Below are 13,007 nucleotides of genomic sequence, written 5' to 3' on the forward strand. Positions count from 1 at the left end.
TTCGTATTGGCACTTTACTCTGCCACATATCACTTTCCGACCTCATACTGAATGTCGTATTATGTCTTAGATTTCTTGTAGTAGTATTTCATTCTTAGAATCATGGCTGCATGATATATTGGAAAAAAATTCAGATATCGTGATGCGATTTCTTTGCAATAAGTATTACAATATTTATAGAGCAAATAAGAAGCTTAAGATAAATTTCTCACAAATCCATCTAAGAGTTATTTAAACAGTAAGAAAGAAAATGATTGGCTCGGAGAGCCATGCAGAGATCATGCAAGGTAGTGGCGGGCAAGCTTTAAACTGATGTTTAAACGTATGCTAGATAATCTTGAAAAGGAAAAATCATTAAAATCACAAAGCTTGCTAAGTTTTGTGTAGTGGCTGTGATGTATGAGGGGCTGTAAGGGGCATTATTCAGAATTATCATGCATATACATATATGAAACCAAAGTCATTCACATACTACACTGAAAACTGGAACTGGAAACCTCTCATAAAAACCTTTTACATATACCATTGAAAAGCTCTCACACGCACTGGTAAAATGTGCTTACATGTGCGACTGAAAAATTTCCTTTCAAGAGTACATTTCACTAGTGTGTGTGAGAGCTTTTTAGTAGTACTGTATACGTGAGGGGAAATTTTTCAGTTATGTATGTAAACACATTTTACTAGTGTGAGTAAAAGATGTTCATGTAATTGTTCAGTATTTTGTGTACGAGTCTCTCAGTAGTGTATGCAAGAGATTTCACTTGTATGTGTGTGTGATTTTCAGTACAGTATGTGAATGAGTTTGGTTTCATACTGTATATGTTTAATATGCATGGTAATTCTGAGTAATGTCTGTCACAGACCCTCATAATGATGTACAGGCAGATGCATTTCAAAGGTTAACATAAAGATAACAGATTTATTATGTATGTTTAGTTCAGCCCACATGTCCGACAATTTTCTAAATAAAAGTATTATATGTTACCACCACCTAAACTTCTAACAGAATCTTAAAAGTAAGCGTTAAATTGATTTATTTACTTTGAACCAGTGGATGTCAAACTAAAAGTGAAACAGTGAGGTGAAGAAAAGTGAAAAAATGAAAAGTGAAGTCTAGGGGCGTGTGAAGGTATCAGTGCACATGAATGCCCCCCCCCCCAGCCCCCCAAGCCGGATGCAATACAGTGAAAAGTATACTGTTCTTCGCTTTAAACTTGTACATCTAAAAGGTATCTGTAATAATAAAATATATTCTTATTACTGTGTATCAAATTAGCAATTTAACTATTACAGAGAATAACCTCTCTGTAGAGTGCTATATGACACAATGTATTTAATAGCATCAGGAAGTGGTACAGACCAGTCTGGTGGAAATCCTTAATATCTTCCCCATCAACTTTCACACTCATTTCACTGAATGTATAAGTTTCCTGCAATTAGAATTTGACATTAATTAGGTGTGATGTAAGACATGCTAAGTGATATTTCATCTCTTAACACAGCTAAAGAGCCAATATACACACCTGTAGAATTTTTAGAGAAACTTCATTAATGGAAGCTGTTTCCTTGGCCAGTTGAATGGTTAAAGTCCATGTGCTCCCCTGTTCAAAACAAAAATGACTTGATACTAACACAGTTTCTGTATTCTCTGTGGGGGCTGTGCATTCTTACTGGGGTAACCGCAGTTGCACATGTACTTCTCTTCCATACCTACCGAGGCTTCATATTTGCACCATCCAGGTAGGTTGTACTTCACACCATCAAAAGTCTTCACAAACTCTCCTGTGATTGCACAGGTTGAGGGACAGGCCAGTTCGATGCAATTCCATTTTCCACTCTGACATGTGCTGTATGGAAGATCATATGTCTTTACCGTTTTTAGCCGGTTAACGTTAGCAGCAGACACGCTGTCATTTGGTTCCTTACCATGATCGGCATTTCTTCCTTCTCTGTGTGTTGGGCTCATATAACTTTCCTGCGTATGTACATGGGCAGTCCTTCACAGCCACACACTTCTGTAGCCCTTGAAGGTCATTCAGAACCATCCCTAACATGCAAAATCGCGACAGTGTTCTTGTGAGGTTTGAACAGTACAGATTTGCATTAATTTTATTTAGCAGGTAATTTTGTCTAAACTGACACACACGTGAGGCAAAGACCACATTCTTAACATACGTGCTGTCAGGTAGCTGACTAGGCGCAAGTGGAACTAGGCTGAGCTTCCAATGACTGGCCAGTTACAAGTGTAAGCAGTACTGGGGCAAGTACCACACAACATCTTCCAAAGAAGGCAAGAGCCTAATGCAGGGGTGTCAGAAGCATTTTGAACGTGGGGGGGACAGCGCTGGGTGAACTAATATTTTATGTGAAATGTGGGGGGGTCCAAACGAATAATTGTGAAATGTGAGGGGGTCACGTCCACCTCAGACTTAAAGGCGGCGACTCCCATGGCCTAATGAGGTAACTATTCAATGGGCAGAAAGTGCAACATTAATAACATTCAGGGACATTAAGTTGTATCAGGCTAAATAGGTGTTCCTGGAATATATGGCTTTTGAGGTGTTTTTTGAAAGTACAACGGTCTCAGTCTGCAGTCATTTTGGCCAGTAACCCAATTTTCCTCTGAGCCAAAATAGCATATTTCCATTCTTCCCCGTCCCCTAACAATATCCTGTGAATCCTTGTGTGATCCTCATGCTGGATTTCCCACCAAAGCGATCCTCACCTTGTGGGCATACACACGTGCTGATTGATGTTTGGGAGCTTGTGTCCGGAGTGGGATTGGAACACGTTGCTGAAAAGGGGCTGCCAAAGTCCTGAAACTGTTGGTTACCAGGGCAGGTTGGTGGTGCTGGTTTGGTAAGAAAAGAAGATATTCAAAGGGATATTGAATACCCACGGGGGGAACACTGAACCTTTAACAGCATCTTAAGTAATGTCATGTATATTAGAGGAAATGTGGTAATACAGCAAAAAGCTACTCACAGCAGCCTGTCCTTGTCCTCCAGTTAGAAACTTTGATATAGCTGCTCTGGGGACAGCTTTGCACATTTTTGTAATAATATGAACAGAGTGCGTTCATTTTGTTTTTTGTGTTTATATCTGCAATATTATTCTTACATAATTTCATTATAAGTGATCGATTTTTTGGGGAAAGATTAGGTTGACAGGTAATAATTTCGGATGTATAATCACAATCCTGGAAAAAGAGAGAGTCATCAGACCAAGAAAGGATAAACTAAAATCTTTTGGCATGCAGACTGTTTGGGAACACAAACCGTTGATCCGTCAAGTGTCGGAGTTGTTGTCAAACACGAACTATCAGAAATGATATTCTTCGTGTTGTTATCCGCTGCAGTGAAATAGACAGACATAGAGTATGATAATACAGAAGCTTATCATCAGTAAAACACGTCATGACTCGTGTTTATGTTGGTAAAATGAACCCACCACAAAATCCTAAAGTTACAGACACTTGTTTGTCATCCAGCTCCACCTAAAAAATAGTCCGTCATTCACAATGATGAGGAAAAACATTCCATGTGCCTGCAAAGTACTCAGATAAAGCTGATTTCTGTTTCTCTATTTGATGTGTAATATATAAAACAACATTCAGAACTGACGAAAGGGCTCTTACCCAAAAGGTGGTGATCTTACTGTTCTCATTGTACCATATGATGGATGTAGAAGCTGGGAGGATTCTGCTTGTAAGTTTGGTGTAGATGCCGTATTGGAAGATATGCAGGTACATGTCATCATATGGGAGGGTGACACTGGGGAAAGCAAGCAGCTTGCATTATTACGCTGACATTCAGCCTACACGGTCAGGTCTGTGATCATGCTGACATTCAGGCTCTATGTCAGATCCGTGATCATGCTGACATTCAGCCCAGACGTCAGGTCTGTGATCATGCTGACATTCAGCCTACAGTTCAGGTACATTATTATGCTGACATTCCGCTACATGTCAGGTCTCTGATCACGTTCATGTTCAGGCTACATGTTGGGTTTGTGATCACACTCATTTCTGATATAATGGCTTATCTATGTATATATTAATAAAAAATAATGGATACAGTGAGATGCTACTATGTGTTTTGCCTAATTCCCAGATTACCTATTGCTAGGTAAATTTAGGAATAGATTTTGTGTTGATCTTAATCAGTCATTAAAAGTATCTCCTAATTGCTTTTTCAGGAATATTCATAGTATGATCACAGCTTGATGATACTGAATAACATTGGTGAATGTGTTTCTTTCCGAGGTTGTTGTTAAGCTGTAAAAAAGCTGTAACTAGTAGCAGGTTTTGGATTCCCCCTCTTTGGTTCATTGCCAGGACATTGTCCAGTGCAAGTGTGCTTCAGTTTAGCATCAGTTTTGTTAGTTTATCGTCCACACAAAGTACCCATACTGTCCACTTTGGCTTTCTGTCCAGGTGATGTCTGCCTGTACTACACCTTGACAGCAAGCCACCCCTGATGTTCAGATCAGTATGTACAGAGAGAGACATTGAGAAGAGTTAGGAGTCTTACTTGTTGTCCTTTACATATAAAATGCCGTTTTCAAGGACCGTCTTCATTTTGTTAATGTCAATCACGGCCTTGACAATCAGACCATCGTTTCGGGTCAAAGTGATGCGGCATTCCACCTTTCCGTAGGTGAAGCTGATGAATTCAGTAGCACAGCTGGTTCTCACGTAAAACTGGGTGCCATATAAGGGCTGGATGATACCACTTCCGTAGCTCTCACACACCACTGAGTAGAGAGAACAACCCAAGCTCAGTAAGGACCAACAAGGTTTTAAAAGTAATTAAAATATTCCTCACTCTGCAGGTTCAAAGACGTGTTTAAAGACATTCATCATGATCGTAAGTAACAGCAACACACTGTATGTAGCTGATTGCTGATTTACTGCACATGGTAATACTATGACAGTTTATTTTTGAGTAGGTGATAACAAACTGCATTTACTTACATGATGTTGCTGCTGTAATCGCAATCTGGCCTAAAAACATAAAAACAGATGTATAATATATCAAATACACCTTGACTCTGCTGATAAGCAATGATGGTTGGAACGTACAAGGTGAATCAACGGTGATATTTCAAAACATTTCAAAGTACAGCTTTCAAAGAATGATGTACAGATTTTTTCATACAAATGATACATTTTCTACTGAAGCAAAGAAACATAATGCAACCACTTCTATTGTAATTAGTAAGCAGTATCGTACCGGACAATAGTGAGAAGACAGTCAGGAGCTTCATCCACACAAGGGTCTCCATGCTGCCTGCTTTGCAAGCCTGTCCAAGATGCTGTGACCTTCCCTCTAACAAGTATTTATATTGACTGGGTTCACACCCTTCTTTGAATAATCCACCGCCCCCCCCCCCCCCCCCCCCCCCCCGATGAGGATGTAACCACCTCTCCCTACGCCGGCTGCTTCTTTTTCTGTGTATAACGTGTTTTTCAGCTCTAATCAAAATAATTAACTGCCACTAGCTTTACACAAATCGGACTTGCTGAAGCACTGGCAAGTGAACATTTTTTACAAAAAGCTACATTCATATTAAGTGTGTAAATTGTGTCAAACGATGAGGATGATAAACAGCTTGTTTCAGTCTTAACACATAGTTAACTGTAATCTCATACACTTTCTGGTTAGATTCTGTTTTTAGTATAAGTTACAGTCAGAAAACATGTTAAAATCCCGGTTGCAGGTTAATCGTAAGAGAAGTTTTCCTGTCTTTTTTGAATCTTACTTGCTTCTCATCATTTTTTAACATGGGATAAATGTGTACACGTCGAGCAGGATGCCGACATCCTGGACCCAAAAACACACCTTGCATGGAAGCTTCCTGCTTCTGCGAAACTCTCCAAATACACGCCAATCATTAACGCGAAAATGTTGTGGTCACGGTAAAAAACAGTGAACTATGGCAAAGAGACTTTTCCACATTATTATAATGCATTATGCATCACTTTATTACAATTTGAGGATAGTCTGACCTTCAGGAGCAATGCATGCTTGTTGAGTGACAATTTCAGAATTATCTGTGTAGTGAAATGCTTTTCCACCCTGTATAACAAACCAGTATAAAAATAAGAACAAATATATATAAAGTGGTGTGTTAGCTACAGAACTCCCTTTTCAGTATACGGAATGCGGTGTTTAAGCTGGTGGATGCTGGCATGGCAGGTCCCCCTAGCCGACAGCCCTTCCCCTTACGCGGCATAATAAGGACCTGTTCCCCCCGCCATGTGGATAAGGCCGTGTTCCACTGCTCCAGGTCCTGCTGACACAGGCCACTCTGCTCCTCTAGCTCGTCACCCCCGCTCCTGCAGCCTGTGCCGCTTCCTTGCCAGCTGGACCACCCTTGCAGCATGCCCCCTCGAGCCCCACTTGAGCAGCACGACTTCCATCACCTTGATCTCCTGCTCCCAGCAGTCGTGCTCACGCGACACCACTAAGCCAGCTGGGCCTCCAAGCTGTGACACGCCTCCTTCTAGCTGCCTCCGCTGCCTCGGCCAGACGTTTCTTGTGGCCACGCTCCTGCTCCCAGTTGGCCAGTTCACCACCATTATATCTCCTGCTGCTCCTGCTCTGCAGACTCACACAGTCTCTCCTGGTCCTGCTGGTCCTGCTTCCACTCCTCATTGTGGCTTCTGGTGTGAACAATAGTACTCATCCATCCATCCATCCATCGATTTTCCAAACCGCTTATCCTACTGGGTCGCGGGAGGTCCGGAGCCTATCCCGGAAGCAATGGGCATGAGGCAGGGAACAACCCAGGATGGGGGGCCAGCCCATCACAGGGCACATTCACACACCAGTCACTCACACATGCACACCTACGGGCAACTTCAACTCCACACACATGTGACCCAGGCGGAGACTCGAACCCGGATCCAACAGTGCTAACCACTGCACCACCATGCCGCCCCCAATAGTACTCAATTATATTAAATATGTTTTTACATGAAGAAGCCATGTTCATGATTCCTGTTTTCTTCATTGAAATAAAATAAAATAAAATTAAATAAAATACCAAATTCAGTTGACCTTGACTGTCATGTTTGATTTTCAGTGTCAGTTTCTTTGACAAACAATGGCCTTTGACTGTACAAGTAACATGGTCAGGTGGTGTCACTGGTTTGTGTGACTTGGCATAACCAGTATTTTTCATTAAGAAAAAGATAATACACAGGAAAATTAATATGAAATAAAATTCATCCTTTTAAAAATGATTTTATTTTTACTGATTTCAAACAAGGTTTTTATTGTCTGAAAAGATGTGTGTACATATACAACGAGAATCATACTAATATATCAATGTAAATGTAAATATGTATGTGTGTATATATTCATATACAAATACACAAAAAAAACACAAAACCCAAACCATACATGCTGCAATTTATGTAGAAATATATGAGATAATAAGTAAAAAGAAAAGTAAACAAACGGCATAACCTGTACAAATGAATAGCAGTTAAAGAAAAATAAATATACAAAGAAATCGGAAAGTCGAGGTCTTTGGAGAAAAGAATATAGAGGAGCCCAGAGTCGCCTGAATTCATCTGACTTATGATGCACATCGTGAGTCAGTAACTCCGGCGAGTGAAGACCCATGTCCCTAGTGTTGGGGACATGAGGAGTAGGAGTAGGATCATAAAAGCTGAACGCACTTCTCAGCCAAAAATAAGAGCGAAGTAAGGAGGTTCAGCAAGTAAAAGGAAGCTGACATTACAAGTCGTTTCCCAATAACATCTTGAATTGATAGACACCTCCTTCCAGAACCTCTAGATATGTTCACACGACCAAAACAGCTGGAAGACAGATCTTGTATGTGAACTGCATTTGTAACACTGGTTCAAGGTAGATGGGAACATTTTCTGGAGGTGGACTGGGGACTATTAAATCCTCTGAAAAAAAGACATTGTTGCTCATGTATAGCGATAGAAGCACGTCGAGGAAACATTTTGCAACAATACTCATTAAATTCTTCAGGAGAAAATGATACCCTAAGATCATGTTCCGGTTTACGAGAATCATAAGCAGATGAGTCTGAATGCAGAAGTAAGGTGCAAATCAGAGAAATATTTCACTTAAGAAATCAGGCAGAAAGCCGAAGATTTTCAACCTCAGATTTAGGCATTTTTCTGCAACTAAGAGTGAATAAAGTGTCACATTTGTTTTTAAAAGATTTTTGAATTGGTGGTCTTGCCAACCCTTATTTGTTACTGACCCAAATACCACAAGGTTATCATAGGAATACTACCGAGCATCCATGTAAAACATCACAGGAATATCACAGAAACCCCACGTAATGTACTACAGGAATTTACGTTACAGTTACCACATAAACTGAACTATTCAAAATACATTTGCTTTTCAAAAAGATTTATGTTACTAAAGAGGCTAGTTTCTCTTTAATGTACATCGTGTTTGTTTTGAAGAACAAGGATGCGGTTTCCTCCCACAGTCCAAAGGCGTGCAGGGTAGGCTGAGTGGTGTGTCTAAATTGGCCCTGTAGTGTGTGTGTGTGCCCTGTGGTGTGTTGGCGCCCACCCAGGGTTGGTTCCCGCCTTCGCCTGAGGCTCCAGGCCCCCCGTGACCACAGTGGGGACTAAGTGGTTTGGATAATGGATGGAAGGTATTCAATAATACAGTAGGCTATTCGGGGGTGTCATGCCCCCTGGGTTTAAAAAAAAAAACCTCACAAATGAGAAGAAAGAATTGTCTTGATAACATTTCATTTTCCAACACATTAAGAAAGGAATGTTACAGCGCAATGCGAGCTCCATTTGCCTGCCACCGTTTGCCTGCCACCAAGCTGCTGTCAGCTCTTGTTACTAAAAGTTCCATGAACATAAGAGTTAAATTAACAGAGAACAATCAAACATAAAACAACTATTACAAACGCTGTGACTGTATTAATAATGCATTTATTCAGAAGCATGTTTACCTTAACATATTTAGTATATATTAATAGCAAACATTATATGATTACACAGTTATGATATTTGTTATTAATGCTGAGTGCTCTATGAATAACTTATGAAGGTGCACTGAATGTTCTACAAATGGATTATAAGGCATTATGAAGGTGCACTTAATGTACAGTGTAAAGCATTGCCTTATCATTATGCTCAGATTTTTAGTATTTAGATTATGTTACTAAGCTTTGGTAATGGAATATGTTATAAATTACATTTTAAAGCATGTAAACCTACAACAAAATACATAATATACAACAAAATACAAAGTTGCTAATTGTTTTCTTAAACCCTGTATTGGGACTTGTGGAAAATGAAAGAAAATAAAAAAACTTTCAAATCACCCAATCAGACAGCCCTCCGACACCCCACGCCCACCTCACTCCCCCTGAGCACCAATGAGTACATTTCACAAGCTAGAATGCATACACATGCAACCGTGTGGCTGGGATTTTAAAACAAAATGTGGGAGATTAAATGTCAATAAAGGAATACTTTTGGTGGTTATGGTGCCAGTTATGGAGTGTTCTGCTGGGGTGTACATGTGCATGGAGGGAGGGGTTGACAGGAATGAACACAATATACCCACTACTTCAAAATAGACTGCACCACTGCTACAGAACTTCCATGTAATATCCTACAGGAAAAGCAAGCAGTACTGCAGAAATACCAGAAAGCTACCACAGAAATACTACAAAATACCACAAACTTGCTGTGGTGAAATGTTCAGGGTATATTACATATATCTCATGATTACTGTGTTATTGCGAGATTGGATCTGGGTATTGAGGGAATCGTGAAAAAATTGGACCATGAAAAGTTTGGACATCATGTAGGATAATAAATGTAAAGGACACCAGCACAGAGGCCTATTGAAACTTCGATTTTCACTTGATCTATAGAGCCGTTGGAGGAATAGAGAGTAAAAGGCTATAAGACAAGGGCTGGTAACACATGACTTAAAGCAGTCATGTATAATGCACTATAGATACCTTCATAATAGTACATTACGTAAATTGTTATAGCCATATTTGTAATACTTTATAAATGCATTATAATGCATTATGAAGGCATCTATAACGCATTATGACTGTTTTAAGTAAAGGACCCGATTACTGGGGAAGGTTAGCTCACTTCCAATCCAAGAATACAAAGTGATATTTATGGTATTTGGTCAAATGTTAAGTTCATCTCAAACAAGATATTCAGAGGAAAAATAAACTTTGTCATGTATATGGCTTTGGCAAGCATACAGGGAAGTTTATAGTTCCAGTGACCAAAGAAGCACAAACAAGGAAGAGATGGGGAGAGATTTCCAGCAAAGTGGTTCCCTAGATTCACAGTAAATGAAGACAGAATTGATGGATCAAAAAGACTTACATGTACATTCAGTAGCTGTTTATACTAGCCTAAAATAAAGCCTCAAGTGGCACAATCACTGTGAATACAAAATGTTTACTTCATTGTCAGAAAACTGGAGCAGTTGCGTGTTAGATGTGCATTACCCTCGAGGAAATCAAGTTTGTATAGTGTATTATTAGTTTGCTAAGTTATTTTTTTTCTGTTTTTGTTCAATCGATCAATGCTTTTTATGGAAAATTGAAAATGATCATAGCCTGTGTTTTGAAATAGTGGTTATAAAGAGGCCCCTTCCAGGGTAGGCCCCAGCCTTGCCCAATTCCACCCCAAACAGGATATGCAGTTGGATGGCTGGGTCTGTTGTAAATGAATCTTTTAGAAATGTTAAGCAAAGCATCTGAAGTGCAAATTCAAATTTCATCATTAACCTCATCATCATCTACTTTGCACGAATCATATCTTGGTACCTCCATTAGAACATCTTAGCATGAACTAAGGATCAAAATGGCTCATCAAATAATGTCAACCTTGCTGAACTGGCTCAAAGTGTTAATTTTGTCAATGGATTTTGACCTTAAGTATTTGTTTTATGAACTTTTACTTCATGACTAAATTGTAACAACAACATAAATGGAAACGTGTTCGACAACGAAAATCGCGAAATCTCTATTCGTTATGGTGTGACGAATAAAGGCGACACGAAATTGCTGGCCAGACAACCTAGATCACAGTAGCCAACTCAAAGCATTGGCTGTTATCCTTTTTAACCAATCGTTTACACGCACATAAATCTGCAGGTGCATATGAAAATCCTCAACATCTCTCACTGGATTCTCATTGGATGATTTGTTTTTCCCACTTTCCCATATCTGCGCATATAGCTTCCAGTATAGCTAATCCTAAATTTACACTACAGTACATGGTTTTAGCCCTGATTTTTTGCAAATTGCATACAAAACCCCCATATTGGAGGTAAATTGGTGTCCGATCAGCACTAGCAAATCGGCACTCGATGGTTATGTAATATCTGTTGACAACACGACCTGACAGAGTCACCAACACTTCACCAGAGCCCGTCAGATATCTAACAGGCATGACACACTAATTGCACACAGTTAAATGGATGTTTGATAGGTGTTGTGATGCCTTAGTAATAAACATTATTACAGTATAAATTGGGAATACAGTTAAATTTGAGGGATGTTTTAATGCCCTAATGACAGAAATGAAAAGTGTATTTGTAGTTGTTGTGTGCAGAAAATAAATACAACGTGAAAGAAATTTGATCGTATTTTTCTAACAAATTTTAGGCTTTCATTTTTATTTACAAAAGAAGAATGGTAAGTCAGTAACATTCTCAGACTAGCTATGCTTACTTCCTAAAGGAAATATCCTTCAGGAAAAACCATTTCAATATCATGAAGCTGTCTGAGAAAATTCTGACTAAAATTCAACCCCAGTTCCACCGACTGAATCTCAACTAAAACAAAACAAAAGACTGAAATGTGACTTTAATCCAATTACAATTTTCCATAAATGGCCAAGACTAAAACTAAATTCAAAATTCTTGCCTGAAGAGTTTTTTTTTCTTTTTTGTCGTTGTTGTTGGATGGAGGCCCTAGCCTTGTTTCAACTATCAGCAGCTTATCATCATCACGTCATTCCTTGGAAGACTGCGGTGGTGAACTGAGAGAGTGGTCTGCGTGTGTGCTTTGCCGCTACACGACTGCCGGTTGCTGTTGGGTATAAACAGCATGTCCAGTCAGGTGTGAAAACCGCAGCTGCAGTCGCATACATCTACATCCGTATCTCTACAGCAAACACTCGTGGGGAACGTCGCGCTCCATAGAAAGGCTCAGTTGCTCTTAAAGTTTTGCTTGGTCGCCGGTTTTCCACTCTCTACTGGCATATTACTACATTTGAATGACACAGTTTTGACATTGCCATAGCCTCAGATTCACTCAATTTATATTCTGTCTGGTAAAAATATGCTTGAATTAATAATGGTAACATATTTAATGGGTGGGCGGCCGTCTGATGTTGTCAGCCTAAGGCTCCGGACCCCCCCGCGATCCAGTAGGATAAGCGGTTTGGAAAATGGATGGATGGATGGATGGTATCCTTGGGGTTCTTGTAAATTATTTCAATCCATGTTCCAAACCGTGGACCAAACCTGAATTTTAGCAAGCCCAGATTTCAGGAACTCGTGCCTGTTGATGGTCTTTTTCACATCTTGGGATACACCGGTTACTGGGACGCTTCTCACTCCCTGTCTAACCCTTGTGTGTTCTCCTACTCCCTGGCTTCCTGCATGTCTCAGGGGGTTGATCATGCAATACAGCAGCTATAACTTTCCAGTTATGGCTTCGAGCCTCACCTGTTTTGCTTATTTTTAGGGGTTTTTGTTGTTCCTAGCGTGTGTTGCAGTTATTTTGCTTCCCTGCTTGGTTTGCCCTGCTTGTGTCCTATTTGATTTTGGGTTTTGTGCAGTGTAGTCAGCCGTTTGTTTTACGCCTCCTAGTTTCGGTGTATGTTAAGCTTCCTTAGTTTCATGCTCTAGCGTAACCAGCCCCACCTGTTCCTTGTTGTCCCGTGTCCTTTTTTATTTGTTAATTTGATTATACTTCGCACCTGTTCCTTATTTGCC

General features: G+C 39.9%; 1 protein-coding gene across 1 annotated transcript in view; it reads right to left on the bottom strand.

Moving 5' to 3' along the window:
• The window catches only part of LOC125746886 (mucin-19-like), an 87,586-nt gene that overhangs the window by 32,307 nt on the left and 42,272 nt on the right, over positions 1-13,007 (bottom strand). Inside the window, exons 2-12 of the mRNA XM_049021498.1 lie at positions 4,976-5,005; positions 4,533-4,755; positions 3,638-3,773; positions 3,451-3,496; positions 3,279-3,352; positions 2,986-3,199; positions 2,726-2,851; positions 1,927-2,047; positions 1,715-1,847; positions 1,524-1,601; positions 1,361-1,430 (exon numbers count right to left, since the gene is read on the bottom strand). Of these exons, the coding sequence (XP_048877455.1) occupies positions 1,361-1,430; positions 1,524-1,601; positions 1,715-1,847; positions 1,927-2,047; positions 2,726-2,851; positions 2,986-3,199; positions 3,279-3,352; positions 3,451-3,496; positions 3,638-3,773; positions 4,533-4,755; positions 4,976-5,005 (1,251 nt within the window). The remainder of the gene's footprint in view (positions 1-1,360; positions 1,431-1,523; positions 1,602-1,714; positions 1,848-1,926; positions 2,048-2,725; positions 2,852-2,985; positions 3,200-3,278; positions 3,353-3,450; positions 3,497-3,637; positions 3,774-4,532; positions 4,756-4,975; positions 5,006-13,007) is intronic.

Source organism: Brienomyrus brachyistius, chromosome 1, assembly GCF_023856365.1.
Source record: "Brienomyrus brachyistius isolate T26 chromosome 1, BBRACH_0.4, whole genome shotgun sequence".
Classification (NCBI taxonomy): domain Eukaryota; kingdom Metazoa; phylum Chordata; class Actinopteri; order Osteoglossiformes; family Mormyridae; genus Brienomyrus; species Brienomyrus brachyistius.